We start from the raw sequence: 17674 nt of genomic DNA on the forward strand, positions 1-17674 counted from the left end.
CCCAAAGCTATTACTAGGCAACTTTTTGGCCAGCTAAAGGGAACTGCAAGCAAATCGCAATGGGACGCTGCGGCGGATTTGCACGCGGGATTAACTACCCCCTCTCCGTTGCAAATCTGTCTGCGTTCGCAACAGAGGTATGGATGCAGCTGGCAAATGCTGGTTACCCTGTGGCTTAGCGTGTTGGCCTGATTCGTATCCTCAAATGTATTGCGCGAAGCTAGATTCTAGCTCAGTGTTTCTCAACCTTGGCAACTTGAAGATGTCCGGACTTCAACTCCCAGAATTCCCAGCTGGCTGGGGAATTCTGGGAGTTGAAGTCTGGACATCTTCAAGTTGCCAAGGTTGGGAAACACTGTTCTAGCTAGTACAAGTTTCGGGAGGCACTGCGGGATTGCTTCCTCTTTCCTTCCGCCCCCCCCCTCCCTCCATTTTTTTTAATTTTTAGGACAAATTATCCATGATTCTTGACGAATGTATCTTTTCTCTTATGTACACCGAGAGCATCAACACCAAAGACAAATTCCTTGTGTGTCCAACTTGGCCAATAAAGAACTGTATTCTATTCTATATTCTGAGAGAAGGCTGGTATGGACACATCCAGAGAGCAGCGCCTTCCACCGTGGCCAAAACTGCTTACCAAGTAGAAGTCAATGGCTGGTGACCTCACGGGCATCCAAAACAAGAGATGGCAAGACACCATCAACAAAGAGATCCAAGCCACAGGCCTTGCAGCCTGGAGAAGCAGCTGACGGGTGCAAAGTGGCGTTCCATGATCCAAAAAGCAGACCCTGTACCTGGAGAATACACTAAAACAGTGTTTCTCAACCTTGGCAACTTGAAGATGTCCGGACTTCAACTGCACTGCACTAGGAAGAATGCATTCCAAAGTCTGCAGGTTACTCATCAATTGCCGATTGGTATTTCAATACATTCAAGGGTGGTGTGACGAATAAGCTTTGGTAAATCGATATTGCACGATATTGATTTCACAATCTGGTGCCATTGCCTTATCTTACAGGGTGGCTACACAAACAGGAAAAAAAAGTTTAAGAATCTGACATTCTTATAGGAAGCGGAGGCTAAAAATACAATTAATCAGATCCTATCACTTTCAAGTGGCTCAGTAGCTGAGCTTGTTGATCAGAAATGTTGGCAGTTTGGCGGTTCAAATCCCTAGCGGCGTGTAACAGAGTGAGCTCCTGTTACTTGTCCCAGCTTCTGCCAATCTAGCGGTTCGAAAGCAGGTAAAAAATGCAAGTAGAAAAATAGGAACTATCTTTAGTGGGAAGGTGTGTTGTGCGCCTTCGGCATTTAGTCATGCCAGCCACATGACCAGAGAGACATCTATGGACAGCGCTGACTCTTTGGCTTTGAAATGGAGATGAGCACTGCCCCCTAGAGTCAGGAACAATTAGCAAGGGCAACCTTTACCTTATCACTTCCAAAAATTCACTTCCTCATTCTTAAGACTGCTAAGTGGCAAACCAGGAAAACAAGAAAGCATCCAAATATGTGAACTTCCAGCTAATCTCAATATCCCAGACCATAAAATATGACACTTTGAGCACTGGGGGAAGAGTAACATCGGGCTATTTCAAATGGCGCCACAACAGATTGAGAGGATGCAATTTATCAATTTATCAATTTTTGTTTTAACCTCAATACCAATACTGCAAACTGCTCAGAAATGTAGTAACATGTAGTAAATTGGGGAAATTAATTCTCAACTTTGGCCAAATCAGTGATAATGAAAAGCATTGGAGAACTATTTTGGCAATGGTTCTAAAAATCAGCTAAGATAATCAATTATATAGTCATTTATCAAATTCCAGTAATATACTGCATAAAAAGGACTGACAAAGGCAGAGGAATTTAGGATTATGTTCCTCCTGCTCTTCAACAGTTCCTCTCAACATCTTAAGTCCACCAGCCACAGCAGTGGCCTCAAGCAGAATCCCCAAAATTTGGCTAAGCAGGGCTAGTTAAACCATAGCTGAATTCAAATCAGGAGGTTCACAGATGTTCAACAATACATGATCATTTACAAGATAAAGTGAACATGTTCTCAGGGCAAACTAAGAAAAACCAAATAACTCAAAAGAGTTTGTACATTACTAATACAAATACCAATCACAGGTGCATTTTTTAAAATATTTTTATTATTATTATTTTATTATTTACATATAAGTATATTGAACAGTGATTGTCCTGGCATTTCACTTGTCATAAAATCCAAAGTGAATACAAGTAACATATATATTACTTAAACAGTGCGAGTGTTGTACAATTACTTTTGACCATCATATTCATTCTAATACCACGATACATAAATTTCCAGGTCCCCTTACCCTAATTTTTTTGCATTCCAACTTCCACCTACTTCTAACCATTGATAGAATCTGTTCCATGTGTCATAATATTCTGTCTGTCTTTTTATTTTTAACGTTAGTCTATCCATCTTCCTTATTATCTCCTCTGAACGGGTGTTTTCAATCTTCTACTGCTGTGCATGAATTTATAACCAAAATTTCCTTGTTTTATTATATATTTTTTTTAAAGGCAGACTTATACGTACCAAACATAAAACCATCTTCTAGTTATATCCAGTGTATTTCCTTGCTCCACATGTGGTAGCATGTGCCTGGTCCAACAGTTTGGGGACACATTACTAAACATTTTAGCCAATCTTGCACCGAGGAGAGATGCCACCTATCAAACATTTTAAGATTCTCTTTATATGATGTGGCCAGTGTCAATTTCCAATCTCTCTCCCAAACTTTTGCCAATTGTCCAAATCAATGTTATATCCAAAATTTTTAGCCCATACAACCATCCTCTTTAACTTCTTCCATTTTATAATCTAATAAATATTTGTATAGTATCCATATCAATTTGTCATTGGCCCCCACTAATAATTTGTCTCTTAATTCTCTATAAAAAATCCCCGTTTTCACATCCTTCACATAACATGATGGAATTTGCAGGTGCAACCACCACTCCAGTTCTATCCCTTGGTCTTTTAATTCTAATCTAATTCTAATTTTCAATTCACCCTTCTCATTTAGTATATCCTTATTTATAAGATTTCCATATTTATAAAATTTTGGTTTACCAATGCTTCTAAAGTGGAGAGACAAGCTGGTATTTTCCTCTAATATTTGTCTTTAAGTCTCGGGCCTGATTTTAATGGATCCTCTAAAATAAAAACCTGATCACCTGCAAATACTTGTAATTTGTACTCTATTTCCAGTCCTTTAATTTGCTCTTCTTGCCTGATATTTCTGGTTTGCACTTCCAATGTTAAGCTGCAGTTTTGTTCTATAACTAACACTATAAATGCTGCAGCAATCTATGTTGCACTAGAGTTGATGATGTTATCCATTCAGTCATGTCTAACTCTTGGCCATTCTATGGGCCAGGACTCTCTGCATCATCCGATCTTGTGTGGCTTTGGGTTGTCCTGTGCTCTGGATGGTTCATTAATGCCAGACTTCTATCCGATGCTGCTTGTTCTAACATTTTTATTCCTCCGACCCTGTCCAAGTAGTTTCTCTTCCACAGCAATAGTGAGAACAGTTGACGCTTTCAGCTTTTTTCCTTCCTTTCAAATAACCTTACAAGAAAAAGCAAACAAAAATGACCATATTTAGAGCCTAGAAGCAGATTTCTGAAAGTTCCAGATCTCAGTAATTCAATTCAGTAGAAAAAATACCCATTAACTAAAAGCAGGAATTTTATTCCCGTTGAGGTCATGAATACAATTCTATTCATAATAGAAATCTTTGTCACTTTAAATGTACACTAATCAGCATATCTTAAAATGAAATTTCATTGCATTCAGCTCTCAAAAGATACATATATACATGAACATACATATACATACATACATATAGCATTTGTGCTGATAAATAAGTAACAAAGGCAACATTTTAAAAAATGGCTTTCTGCCTGGATGGCTCCTAGGGAGAGGCAATAGTCAGAAAAGGAAAGCAGTGTGCTCCCTCCCATATTTGGGCATATCAGGGGTTGTGACACATGATAGATAGATATAGATAGATGATAGATAGATAGATAGATAGATAGATAGATAGATAGATAGATAGATAGATAGATAAAGATAGATAGATAGATGATAGATAGATACAAAGAGCCACATACACACACGACTGAGAAATATGCAAAATATGATCCCAATTAATTAATACATTTATATAATTTTGCGGTTTATTGCAATTTTTATTTTATGAAAACATGCAACTGTGAATAAGGTTCTCAAGTTCAAAATCCTGAAACCCCACAAGATTAACATGGAGCATGAATCAAAGCATAGAGCAGGCATGTTTGACCTTGACAATTTTAAGACTTCTGGATTTCCAACTCCCAAAAAATCCAGTTATAAAACATGGCCAAGGCTGGACATCCCAGGCACAGAACAAGGAAGGGAGAGGTTTCAAACAAGAATTGTCTCCTGCATGGTTTATCTCCTCTGTCACAGTCCAAAGACTCAGAGAAGCAGTAGGAATATGCAGGCTGCAGACCACGGAGGTCCAACTTGCTCTCCAACAGTGTGGAAGGGGACCATACGTCACAGGACAGAAGCCTACGCTCCCGTACGCCACATGGACAGAGCTGAGAGAGTGAAAACTCTCCAGGTGTCCCTGTTGGGGGAACAGACCAGAGATCACCCTCATTTCTCCAGGAGGGGGGCACTGGAGTAATATACAGATAGTCCTTGATTTACAACGACTGCTTAAAGCTGCAACAACCCTGGGGAAAATAAGTGAGTGATGCCCTTGCAGTTGCAGCATCCCCAGACAAAAATTCGGGTGCTTGGCAACCAGCATTTGTAATAGCTGCAGCATCCCAGGATCATGGAATCACCAGCTGCAACCTTCTCAGCTGGCTTTGGACAAGCCAAGTCAATAAAGAAGAGGGAGGGGGGAGAATCATTAATGGCCAGTGATTCACTTGTGTGGCCAAAAAAAGTGGCAGAAACAAGCTTGACTTATTCAACCTTGCATACCAGGAGAAATTCTGGTCCCTGTGTCTCATAAATCAAGAACTACCAGACTACCTGATCATAGGTAAGGGGGGGACGGACGGACTTTCACTAGACATCCTGGTGGAAAGCTCCAAGCTGATCACCATGGCTTCAAAATCTAAGGGACTGGTTTGGGGAAAACTCAGTAGTACTTTTTCGTTATAAAAACAGGATCGCCAAGGTCGGATGACAGATATGGCACAAGATGAAGATGACCATCCTGAAAGATCACCTTCCTTAAAATCCTTGTTACAATGTAAGATACAGAAAAAAATGGTACCTGAGAGACCCAGGTTTCGAAATATTTCTCCCACCTTTCAAGACTGAGCTGCTACTGCCATCTTCCTGGTTGGGCTTTCAAAAGCCTACTGAAATACACAATTAGAAACACAAAATAGTAAGTTAACATCTTCAAACTGTGGCTCTTGCTATACATTCCTGATTGGGCTGTGACTTATTTGTGTCTCCTTTTCCTTCACGGTTTTTTTGAAGGCTTCTTTGGAATATACAGAAATGACAGGCAAAAATGTCTCCTGCATGGTTTATCTCCTCTGTCACGGTCCAAAGACTCAGAGAAGCAGTAGGAATATGCAGGCTGCAGACCACGGAGGTCCAACTTGATCTTCAGCAGTGTGGAAGGGGACCATACGTCATAGGACAGAAGCCTACGCTCCCGTACGCCACATGGACAGAGCTGAAGAGACCGCAATCTCTCCAGGTGCCCCCGCTGGATTGTTACGTGAAGCACAAATTCCTGCCTTTCTGGAAGTGTGGTTAGTCTTCAGGATTTCAGATTAGGTTAGGTTTATTCAATTTATATGCCGCCCTTCTCCCAAGGACTCAGTACAACATTAAAAGAAACACATAATACAAAAGTTAAAAAGAAATTAAATAGGATAACCCAAACCCAATTAAAATTGACAATGACATTTTTTTTAAACGAATTAAAATTAACAGTAATCAATAATTTGTTTTGTTTTGTTCAGGCCAGGCTGGCTTGCTGGAAAAGCCAACTTTTTAGGGCGCGTCGGAAGGACTGGAGGTCGGGGATTATACGAAGCTCTGGAGGCAGCTCATTCCAGAGGGAAGGTGCTCCCACAGAGAAGGCTCTCCCCCTGGGGGGTCACTAGCCGACACTGTCTGGCCGACGGCACCCTGAGGAGGCCAACTCTGTGGGATTGCACTGGATGATGGGAGGCTACCGGTGGCAGTAGGTGGTCTCGCAGGTACCCTGGGCCTAAGCCATGGAGCGCTTTAAAGGTCATAATTAGTACCTCAAGTGCTAATGGCTTAGTGGCTCAAGATAAAACTGAACAGAAAGAAAATAAAGAGTCCAATGGTTATCTAAAGTCACCTCTCACCTTAAAATCACTTGCCATTAGCAATAGCAACACAGCCCTCTCTAAGCAGTTTAGAGTCAGCCCCTTGCCCCCAACTATCTGGGTCCTCATTTTACCCACCTCGGAAGGCTGAGTCAACTTTGAGCCTGATGAGACTTGAACTGCCAAACTGCTGGCAGCCAGCAGAAGTAGCCTGCAGTACTGCACTCTAACCACTGCGCCACCGCGGCTCTTACAAGCCATTCTAGGAATCAGCATTTGGGGAAGCTCCATGTGCTATTTCAAATAGACATTTCCAACAAAAGTAACTTCAATTATAGAATTTGCAAGATTGCCTAATGGGAGAAAAAAAAATTGCACCCATCCAGAATTCTCAGTCTCTTTCACCAGCAACAATAGCAAGGGATGATTCAGCCAAATCTAAAGCAACACAGATCGTATTCTTCCAAGTTCACCTTTGGTTTTAAGTATTGGAACTAGGATCAATGCGTAGGTGTGCAAGCCTTTGCCTTTAACACCACTGTTGTAGGCTTGTTCCTAGTCAAAGTCTTTCAACACACCTGAGATAAATGATCAGGCAATCCAGCTAGAGGCCTAAGACAGCTAGGAAAACAATATAATGCTAAAGTTCTATTGCTGAAAGTTCAGCTATCAGTGACCATATGTTACCTATACAACTCAAGGGATGCCAAACTGTCCCTGTGTAGCTAGAAGAGCCCAAGGCAAGCACATACCTTCTACTTTGGAACCAGATTAGATTCACAGCATTGAACCTTGTCCATCATCTGAAACTGGTCAGACGAGCAAATAAGATGTGTCCTGAAGTGTCAGATGGTGCATAGGATGTTCCAGTAGCAAAATTCAGCCAAACCAGAAGGCTGCCTGCATAGAAAAGAAACCAGAGTGAATGACATCATTAGTTTTTCAAATCCAAGACACTTTTCATGCAAAATATGATCCCAATTAACTAATACATTTATACAATTTTGCAGTTTATTGGCGTTTTCAGTAAATATTGTACTTCATCTAGAGTCAGTTGGACCACTTGAGGCAAATTACAAAATAAAATCCTACATAAGGATCTCCAGTTCAAAATCCTGAAACCCCACACATAAGAAAAACAGATTAACATGGAGCATGAAATAAAACATAGAAGAGTGTTTAACATTGACAATTTTAAGACCTGTGGACTTCTAACTCACAGAAATCCACAATTCTTAAATATGGCCAAGGCTGGATCTATCAGGCATAGAACAAGGAGAGAAGAGGATGAAAATAGAATTGTCTCCTGCATGGTTTATCTCCTCTGTCATGGTCCAAAGACTCAGAGAAGCAGTAGGAATATGCAGGCTGCAGACCACGGAGGTCCAACTTGCTCTCCAACAGTGTGGAAGGGGACCATACGTCATAGGACAGAAGCCTACGCTCCCGTACGCCACATGGACAGAGCTGAGAGAGTGAAAACTCTCCAGGTGTCCCTGTTGAATCCAATTATGTTTGATACATCCCTCCATTTATATAAATTGAATTCAAACTATGGGCAATTATGTATTCAAGGGAAGAATGCCCTTGCTCCTAAAATTAAGGAAGATACATTTACCTTAATTAAGATTTGCAGTCTGGAGATTATTTAGGCCCAAGTACCTTAATTCTGAGCAGTTAGGTTTTTTAAAAAAATAATAATAATAATCTGAGTTGGAGGCTGGAACCAGTTTTAGATAGATGTCCCTCAAAACTTAAAAAAATAAAGGATTTTTTTAACAATACCTTTATGCTTCAAAGTCTTCATCTTTGAGTTGAATGGCATTTTCAGCAGCATCAAACAAAAACCAACAAAGTTCTTCCCTGCAATAAAACTTACATTAGAAATGAATACAACCATAATTGACACTGAGAAATTGATATAGCACATTAGAAATGAGTCTATAAACAACGGCAAGCCATTTATTCAGTCATAACGTATATATGTACATAATGTACAGATATGCTGGTTTGGGAGCTATAGTTTTATGCTTAAAATGGGCAAACTATTGACAATTATAAATGATTCTAACTCAACATAATGCACGATCCAGCCATGCACATCAATGTTGTGCACTATCACAACTTCTCAGCCCATTAAAGCTCAACTATAAGCAAACTTTCCAAATTAGGAGACCTATTCTTTTAATCAAGGAGTCACATGTAAGAGTTTTGAGCAAAGAAAATAATCCAACTCGCTTTAAGGTCACCATTAATAAATTAGGTAAGATTATTATAGCCTCAATTAACCAGCAACCTTTTTCCCTGTTCACAACCCGATTGTGTTTCAAATAATTCACAGAATCTTCTATTATTACCTTTAAAAAGGCATAAAGCAGTGCTAATTCAACTAAGTATTCAACAGACTTATTACCTCTGTTGCCCATCACTTCCACGTGGGAAAGAGGGGCAATATGTTTTTTTAATAATTCGGGGATGGGCGGACAAAGGCTGAAGCAGCAGCATCTGCCTAAGATTCAGTTCGCCCTTTTCCCAAAGACTCCATTAAGTTGCCTTAATTAAAATTAGAGGCTTTCTAACTGCCGCCCCTTTAAGCCTCTTATAAGGCCGAACATTCTTTCGTTCGTGCAATTTCTAACTGCGATTGTTGCTATTGATGCACCACTATCTAAAGACGCCCAGAACCGCTATGGGTCGGGAAGGACATAAAGTTAATAAATACATTAATAAATCTGGATGTGCAACCCCCGACTTAATCTTTTATGTTAATAAAATGTTAACTATGCGATTGCCGCAACCGCCCTATTAAGCGAGAAGTACAATCAAGGCGACTCACCTCGCTTCGCCACGTGCCAAAGAAAGAACGAAAAACCTCCCGACGCTTGTATTTATAGTGCGCTGAGGATGCCGGGAAAAGCATATGTCGCATGCGCAGAAGAAATCCCGTTGAAGGTGATCAACCGAAAGCCAATGAGATTCCATTGGACTTGTTCCACGCAACCTTCGCTTTCCGGTTCTCACGCGGTGCTTCAGGGTGCGGGGCAAAATATTATAATAGCCAAAGCCACCCAAACTGGCGAGGCTTGCCTCCTCCCACACTCGTTTTCAAGGAATCCTAATCCCTTGAAGCGGTCTTGGTTTTATTGCTTTATTGCTTGCCAAACGGAAAGTGCCACCGCGTGCAATTGGAAACCGCACGTCTTCTACAAAGGACATCTCTTTGGGCAACAGCACGCGTGCGCGAATCAGCGGCAGGCGAATCGGTGCAGCCAGACGGGATGAGCCCAAAATCTCGAAGATAAAACGAGATTTCAAGGGAAAACAAGGCGGAAACGCCCCCTATTGACCGAATACTAGCAGCTCCTCTACCAAGAAAGGATTTGTTCTCTAGTTTTCAATTTTTCAGAACTTCCATCGAATTGCTAGAATATGATGTACTTTTTCTTAATTATTTTAGAATGCAAGATCTATTTTTCAAATCTCAAAAATAAGGTTTTCCCCAACCTATTTTTCTATTGGCTATTGGATATATATATTCACCATATATTTTCCATTTAAAACAGGCATGTCCAATATTTTGACTTGCCTGGCTGCATTGAGTGAAGAGGAATTGTCTTGGGCCACATAGAAAATATATAATATATTTAATGTACATAAATATCAGTAAAAATATCATAATAACGTGAAAGATTTGCGATCTTGTGGGGCCACATCACTAGACTTCCAGGGCTATATGACATCCTTCATTTAAAAGAAAGTTAATTTAGGTAAGAAGCTAGAACCAAATTAGCAGCTTCAACATCCCCCAACACAGTGAGGGGCCATAGGCTTCGCCATTTTTTAAATTAAACCCCAAATGGTTGTGCTTACGCAGTGTGTGTGTTTATGTGTATCTATCTATCTTATCTATCGGTATTCCTTTTATGTGCAAGCAACATTACGCAATTGCAGAAAGTTGCATACAATACATTAAGCATAAGCCATAATTCAGAGCAGTGTTTCTCAACCTTGGAAGTTTAAAATGTTTGGACTTTAACTCCCACTAAGATAACCTTTATTGTCATTTTTTTTTACTGTGGGCACACTGGCACACATTAAAAATGAATTTTTGTTGCCTGCTCTCAAAAGTGTAGACATACATAACATACAGACATGCCTGGATACATACTTATGCATATGCCTACACCCATACTTACGAATATATCATTGCCCATCTTAAATGCATATTGGATACTATATGGAACAAAACTGACTGAATCTGGATGTTCTGCTTCTAGCACAAAGCCTCCTCCCAGAAGGTAACAAGGAAAACAGGTCATGAAGAAGATGTGTAGGAATTCTGGGACTTCAAATCCACACATCAACAAGTTGCTAAGGTTGAGAAACATTGATTTAGCACAATATACCACAAAGTTCATGCAAATAACTATGTGGACAAGTTCAAGAACCTTGCCTGCAGAATCCAATTAAAATGTAGATTTTTTTTTGGGGGGGGGGGTTAACATGTACCATAAATCACTAAGTTTTGAAGAACACAAAAACAGAGTACACTGGTATTACTGGGAACACAAAAAGTCTCTTGGATATTGAAACAGAGATTGCGAGTATAGCAATAGAAGTGATTGAAATATGCACAACCCATTTCCTATCCACCTGCAGAAATATTCAATCACTCTCACTCTGCAACTAAATGCCCCTGATGTTTATTCATAAAAATGTGCGTATGCATTATGATGGAGAAGAAACAGAATGAAAAACAAGGATATGTTTTTTTTCCTAAAAAAATTTATTTCATACAATCTTGTTGATAGGAAGACAACACAATGATTTCCTTAATAGAGATTTTATACATCATGGGGGGGAAATTGCTCGGATGAAAAGAGTACACTGGCACTTATCCCATAATCCACACCAAAAGCTTTTCTCCTTGCAAAATGGCTCCTTACAAAGAAAAGACCACATTCTTCTCCCCTCACAGGAACACCAGAAAGGCAACTGGCATCGGCTGGAATGAGAGTAAGGGGGAGGGGGGAAGTGAAGACAGGTTTGCTCATGCCTTGCATTCCCCCAGATTCACTCATTAGGACAGAGGTCTTCAAACTTGGCAACTTTAAGACTTGTGGACTTCAACTCCCAAAATTCTTCTGGGAGGTGAAGTCCACAAGTCTTAAAAGTTGCCAAGTTTGGAGACCCCTGCATTAGGAGGACCATTTCTTGAATAGAAAGACCTCCAATATGCATAAGCTTTTATTTCATCTGTGTGAAAAGATAAGAAGAAACTGGATGCAGCCTAAGGTGTCCGCTGCCCTTTAATCGCTACTGAAATCAGTCAGAAGGGAGGTTTTTTTCAAGAAGATTGACTGCACATATATTCCTTGCTCTGCACAATGTTTTTAAGAGATCTGAATCCTGTCCTCTTGTGTCTGGGTCATCCTCCTGCCCAAAAGGTGTGTAGTTGCAAAAGTAGCAGCAAAAAAAGAAGAGAGGTCTCCTTCTGGATTTGAGGAAGCACAGCCATATCAGCCTCCAGCCTACATGCATCTACAAGCTTCTACGGGTGTGACCTTTTACAGATGTGTGAAGAGATGTGCCGCCAAACCGATGCTCAACTACAGAACCAACACATGTCCAAATTCCCGTTTTTGTATCATTCCCCACCCCCCGCCATCTCCTCACTCCAACGTCATAGGACAGGCATCTCGGATGTGGCCAGTGATACATGGTTCAGAGAACCATTCCGTCAAATCTATTCAATGCCATGCCAATCTTTCCTTTTCTTAAAAAGCTGGGTTTAAGCCCTTTGCGAATCATTTACATTTCAGTACGTTTTTGCTACAAATCTAAGAAAAAAGGCAAGCTCCACATTAGTTTCCGGAAGTTGCTTTTAAAAAAAAAAGTCAAGATTTTTTTTAAAAAAATACAGTATATTCCACGTCATCAGCTTCTTCAAGGCAACTCATTTCAGGCTTTGCAGTGTCCTGTTAAACAGGCCTTAAAGGTGCATCCCCTCTCCACAGAAAATTTGCTCTTTGAGTGTCGAAAGGAGCTTCTTGTTGTCCATTTTTTTAAAAAAATGTTACGTTTCCCCCTCCCGCCGCCCCACCCCCAAGATGCAGCATGTGCCACGTTAGAGCTCAACAATTCTTCCACTAGACAACATATGATTGGTCAGTAGTGATTCTGCAAATTAGTAACTCAAAAAAAAAAAAAAATCCCATAAGCACCTTCCCCAAATCTCCAGTAATGTGTCAGTTAAAGTTTCTTCTGGGTACAGCATCATGTAGGTACATGCATACTTCTCATTCCATAGCTCCACAGTCTGCTCTGATAAGTCTCACTTTTCGCTGAGAACGGGAAATGAAAGGGTTCAGAATTAGCCAGAAGATGAGGAGCCAAGGGGCATCCTCTGTTTGTATTGCCGTATATCTGAGGTATAATGCTTTCGGTTGTGACTTGCCCCGCCGTGTGATCTCGTGGCACTTGTGACAAATTTCCTTTCAATGAAATGCTTCCCTTTGGGGTCGAGGGCGTTTCCTGTCCCTGGCCCGTTTCCTGGCGAAGAGAAACTTTTCTTCTGGATATGTGAATGAAGGCTAATCTCAAACAAGCCTCAAGATTCCTCTTCAACTTGTGAGACAGGAAATGACAGACACGGCTAGTTCGCTTCCCTTCCGGTGATGGCTCGCACTTCTTGCTGTTTTTCTTTTTTTTTAAAAAGAAAACCTTAAGGCCGATGATATCTGCAAGAGAAGTATAAAGAATCATGTATCATTTATCTATTTATCTATCATCTTCCTATCTATCTTCCAATCTATCTATCCATCTATCCATCCATCTATCTACCCATCATCTGTCTGTATGACTGTCTGTCTGTCTGCCCGTCTGTCCGTCCTTCCATCCATCATCTTATATCTATCTATAATCTATCCGTCCATCCAGCCATCCATCCACCTACCCATCATCTATCTGTCTGTTTGTCTGTTTGTCTGTCTGTCTGTCTGTCTGTCTGTCTATCTATCTATCTATCTATCTATCTATCTATCTATCTATCTATCTATCTATCTATCTATCTATCTATCTATCTATCTACATACCCATCATTTGCCAAAAAAAAGGTTAGCCATCACTGCCCTAGACTATAACCAGGTCTTGAGGGTTTTCCAGAATATCAAAACAAATGGAGCTAATCTAAATTCAGGGGGAAGAATGTTCCACGAGGCATGGCCGAAAAGGCATATATCCTGAGATATATGGTTGCTAATTGATGATATCCTCAGAATGCCTTCTCTGACAGATCTAATGGGAAAGGCTGATATAACAGTCTCTTAGATCAAGGGTATCAAACTCAAGGCCCGGGGGTCAGATCTGGCCTGTGGGATGCTTAGATCTCGTGGGGGGGGGGGCAGCTGGAAACAGCAAAGGACCAGCCCGCAGGGCCTCTGCCAGCAAAAATGGAGCTCGGGAGAGCCATGGGCAGCACTCCCGAGCTCCATTTTAGCTGGCAGAGAGTTGCAGGAGGCTGTCGCAGCTGAAAACAGAGCTCGGGAGCCTGTTTTTGTTGGCAGAGCACTTGGGCTGCCGCAGTCCTCCCCAACACGAGTGAGGCTGAGCTGGCCACGCCCACCCTGGCCACACCCACCCTGACCACCCCCCCCCAAAAAAGTCAAACACAACCCTAATGTGCTCCTCAATGAAATTGTGTTTGACACTCCTGTCTTAGACAGTCCAGATTTGGAGACGGGAACATTCAGATCAACTTCTACATGGTTTATGTCTCCCCTAAGAGTTCTCAATGCTAGATGGCGCTGGCTCTCCACAAAATGCACATGCCAAAAAACTGAACTTTAAAATTACCCTCTCAGGCTTGCTTCCAAATAAATCTGCAAAAACTAGGTTGTGCTGATTGCAGCTACCGTGTGTGTGTATGTGTGTGTGTGTGTTTTTGTGTAGCCACCGCCACCGCCCCCACCTTGCGTGAACATGGTTCAGCTTGCAGTACAACCTATTCCAAATAAAGGAGCTACAGCAGATCAGAAGCTAAAATCCTGCACATGCTGTGACGCGAAACTGACCCTCCTGCTATGGATAGAGAGTCCACCTGAGCAACCGCCTCTGAACGTACCGAGTGAACTGCTTGCTCTCTTCGTGTACTTCCATCTCAGAGCTCTTGAATTCGTTCAGCTCCTTCCGGATGGCAGCCTACATAAAAGAGCAGAGAAATCAAATCCCATCAGCTCCCAGGTTTTGATGGTTATTGAACACTCTCCAAAGTGTCCACCGGCGAAGTCAATGGGGAAGATGGATTCCCTTAGCATTCTTATGCCTAATTTAACAATGGCAACAATAATAGCACTTACCCTGTTTCTCCGAAAATAAAACCTCCCCGGATAATAAGCATCCCCGGATAATAAGCCCAATTGGGCTTTTGAGCACATGCGCTCAAATAAGCCCTCCCCAAACTAAGCCCTCCCCGAAAATATTGCAGCACAGCAGCAGCCATGAGGTGACCACGCTCGCCGCCTCCTGCACCTCAAAAATAATAAAACCTCCCCAAAAATAAGGCCAAGCGCTTATTTTGGGGGTCAAAAGAAAATATAACCCTGTCTTATTTTTGGGAAAACACAGTTGACTTATATACAGCTTTACAGTGCTTTACAGCCCCCTATTAACAGTTTACAGAGTCAGCCTCTTGCCCCCAACAATCTGGGTCCTCGTTTCACCCACCTCGGAAGGATGGAAGGCTGAGTCAACCTTGAGCCTGGTGAGATTCGAACTGCCAAATTGCAGGCAGCCGGCAGTCAGCAGAAGGAGCCTGCAAATACCGCATTCTCACCACTGCACCACCATGGCTCAACTGCAGTGATTTGCTTAAAAACTATGGCAAGAAATGAGCAAGTAAAATGGGGCAAAACTCAACAACAGTCTCGCTGAAACAACAGAAATTTTGGACTTAATTGTGGCTGTGCGTCAAGGGGTACCTTTACATGAATGTATCTATGTGTACAAACCAAAAGCAGGCACCCTCCCCTGCATACTGTACATACACACAGCTTTTTATGGTCAGGATAGCAGGCAGTTCCCCATTTTGGATCTAGCTCAGGAAGTATCAGTCAGCAGGAGTGGGAGGGTATCTGGCTGGGAAGGTCATGAAATGCGGCAAGAAAGGAAACAGGTGGGGAGAAGGGATCTTGATAACTCAGTGGAGATGAGCAAAAGGATAAATATCTTTATTTAGCCCGGCTATTAATATTAACGTAGAAACACAGTTGTACAGAGACACACTGGCTCAGTGGCTAAGTTTGTTGATCAGAAAGGTTGGAAGTTTGGTACTCTGTGCATCTTAGAACTAAGAAACTTAGAACTAAGGATAAGTTTCCTGACAGTTAGAACAATCAATCAATGGAACAACTTTCCTCCAGAAGTTGTGAATTCTCCAACACTGGAAGTTTTTAAGAAGAGATTAGACAACCACTTGTCTGACGTGGTGTAGGGTTTTCTGCCTAAGCAGGGGGTTGAACTAGAAGACCTCCAAGGTCCCTTCCAACTCTGTTATTATATATTTTATACCTAGCAGGACCAGGAAGCACGGTTCCATCACAAATCCACGAAGCCCTTATCCGCAGAGACATAAGCGCGAAGACTAATTCGCGCCGTTCGAAGCGCTAAGGAAAAACGCGACCCTACCGCAATGACATAATCGCGGAGGGCAAATCCACGCATTCCCAAGCACTCAGTACCCTAAACCTAACCCTAAACCTAACCCTAAACCTAACCCTAACCGTAACCCTAACCCTAAACCTAACCCTAAACCTAACCCTAAACCTAACCCTAAACCTAACCCTAAACCTAACGCTAAACCTAACGCTAAACCTAACCCTAACCCTAACCCTAAACCTAAACCTAATCCTAATCCTAAACCTAAACCTAACCCTAAAACAAACCCCTAAACCTAATCCTAACCCTTACCTTAATTGAAATCAGCTTTCTGCTGCGGCGCCGTTTTAAAGCGCCCTTCTGTTGCCGCGCTGTTGTTGCGGCGGTGATGACGCGCAGTGATGACGTTGCGGCTTTAGCAACGTGATTTTATCACCACTATTTTGTCGAGCGCGGTTTTGTCGTGCCACGGGAAGCACCACTTCCTTATTACAGCATCTGCCCTCTTGAAACACCATCCTCCCTAAAATCTATATGACTCCCCATGACATCTTTGAAGACTGGGGTCTTCTCCCAGGGCATGGGTATGGGCCCTGAGCTTCTATCTAGAGGTTTGTTATTACAGTCATGTTGTAAAGCATGTGCTCCTTATTTTTTTAAACTGCCCTGCATTGTTTGGAGTTGGGCAGTCTCTAAGTTTTAACAATTAGTGATTTAATAACCAAGATGGCCAGGTTGGAGGCTTAATTATGTCCACATAGCAAAAGCAGGACTGGAGGGAGGCTGAGCAGAGAGTTTTTAACTTTGTAATTTTAATGTTGACTTTGCTTTTTTTTACCTTGTCAGCAGGAGTGAGTTTTGTCCACGGCTTGTCAGCTCTCCTGTCATAGTCATGGGCATCTGTTACCTCCACATACTCATGAAACCTCAGGATCTTCCTGGCCTGCAGTTCAGCCACTGTAGGCCTTTGGCTAAGCTAAAAGGCAGAGAAAGAGAGAAATCTGGGTACTTGAGAGACCGCCTGCTGCCAATTACCTCCCACAGACCCATTAGATCTCACAGGGTTGGCCTCCTCCGGGTGCCATCTACCAGCCAATGCCACCTGGCTATTACCCAGGGGAGGGCCTTCTCTGTGGCAGCTCCGGCCCTCTGGAATGAACTCCCCGCAGGGATTCGGACCCTCACCTCTCTCCAGGCCTTCCGAAAAGCCGTCAAAACCTGGCTTTGCCGGCAGGCCTGGGGGTGATGAGTTCCCTCCCCTCTCGACATGTATGGTTGTGCGACTGTTGTCTACTTTTATTATTTGTATTTTGTCTTTTATGTTCCCCCTTTTTTTCCCCCTTGAATTGTTCGCCGCCCTGAGTCCTCCCGGAGAAGGGCGGCATACAAATAATAAAATACAATACAATACAATAAAAAATCTATGTACTAAAGTTATCACATGGTACTCTGCTATGCAAGTCGAAGGGAGTGCAATAATGCCCTGATATCTCTGCATTGTCACACTTCCTGGGCATTGTACGGGGGTGTGTGGAGAGCAACACAGGAAGGTAGAAACACTGGTGTGCAATTGTCCCGTGAGAAAGGCTTACAATAGTTTTGCAAGGCTAAGTTGCAAAGACTTAATTTGAAAGTCATGACTATGCCAAACCCA

At 42.1% G+C, this 17674-nt stretch overlaps 1 protein-coding gene, 1 long non-coding RNA gene and 3 other non-coding genes across 7 annotated transcripts in view; all 5 read right to left on the reverse strand.

Moving 5' to 3' along the window:
• Positions 1-2429: 2429 nt before the first annotated feature.
• Positions 2430-9234, reverse strand: LOC116516110. Its single transcript, XR_004256311.1, has 5 exons — positions 9203-9234; positions 8152-8229; positions 7119-7266; positions 5325-5412; positions 2430-3616 (listed from the first exon to the last, which is right to left on the reverse strand). It is a non-coding gene; the product is annotated as an uncharacterized LOC116516110 (long non-coding RNA).
• On the reverse strand, positions 4463-4668 carry LOC116516264. Its single transcript, XR_004256324.1, has one exon. It is a non-coding gene; the product is annotated as a small nucleolar RNA SNORA73 family (small nucleolar RNA).
• LOC116516266 lies at positions 5569-5775 on the reverse strand. Its single transcript, XR_004256326.1, has one exon. It is a non-coding gene; the product is annotated as a small nucleolar RNA SNORA73 family (small nucleolar RNA).
• On the reverse strand, positions 7664-7869 carry LOC116516265. Its single transcript, XR_004256325.1, has one exon. It is a non-coding gene; the product is annotated as a small nucleolar RNA SNORA73 family (small nucleolar RNA).
• Positions 9235-12147: 2913 nt separating the features above from the next.
• The window catches only part of PHACTR4 (phosphatase and actin regulator 4), a 92464-nt gene continuing 86937 nt past the window's right edge, over positions 12148-17674 (reverse strand). For all 3 annotated transcript variants that reach the window (XM_032227472.1, XM_032227473.1, XM_032227471.1), the window contains 3 exons: positions 16859-16996; positions 14489-14565; positions 12148-13106 (listed from right to left, as the gene is read on the reverse strand). In XM_032227472.1, coding sequence (XP_032083363.1) covers positions 13091-13106; positions 14489-14565; positions 16859-16996 — 231 coding nt within the window. In that variant the 3' untranslated portion in view covers positions 12148-13090. The remainder of the gene's footprint in view (positions 13107-14488; positions 14566-16858; positions 16997-17674) is intronic.

This window comes from Thamnophis elegans, chromosome 12 (genome assembly GCF_009769535.1).
Source record: "Thamnophis elegans isolate rThaEle1 chromosome 12, rThaEle1.pri, whole genome shotgun sequence".
NCBI classification, from domain to species: domain Eukaryota; kingdom Metazoa; phylum Chordata; class Lepidosauria; order Squamata; family Colubridae; genus Thamnophis; species Thamnophis elegans.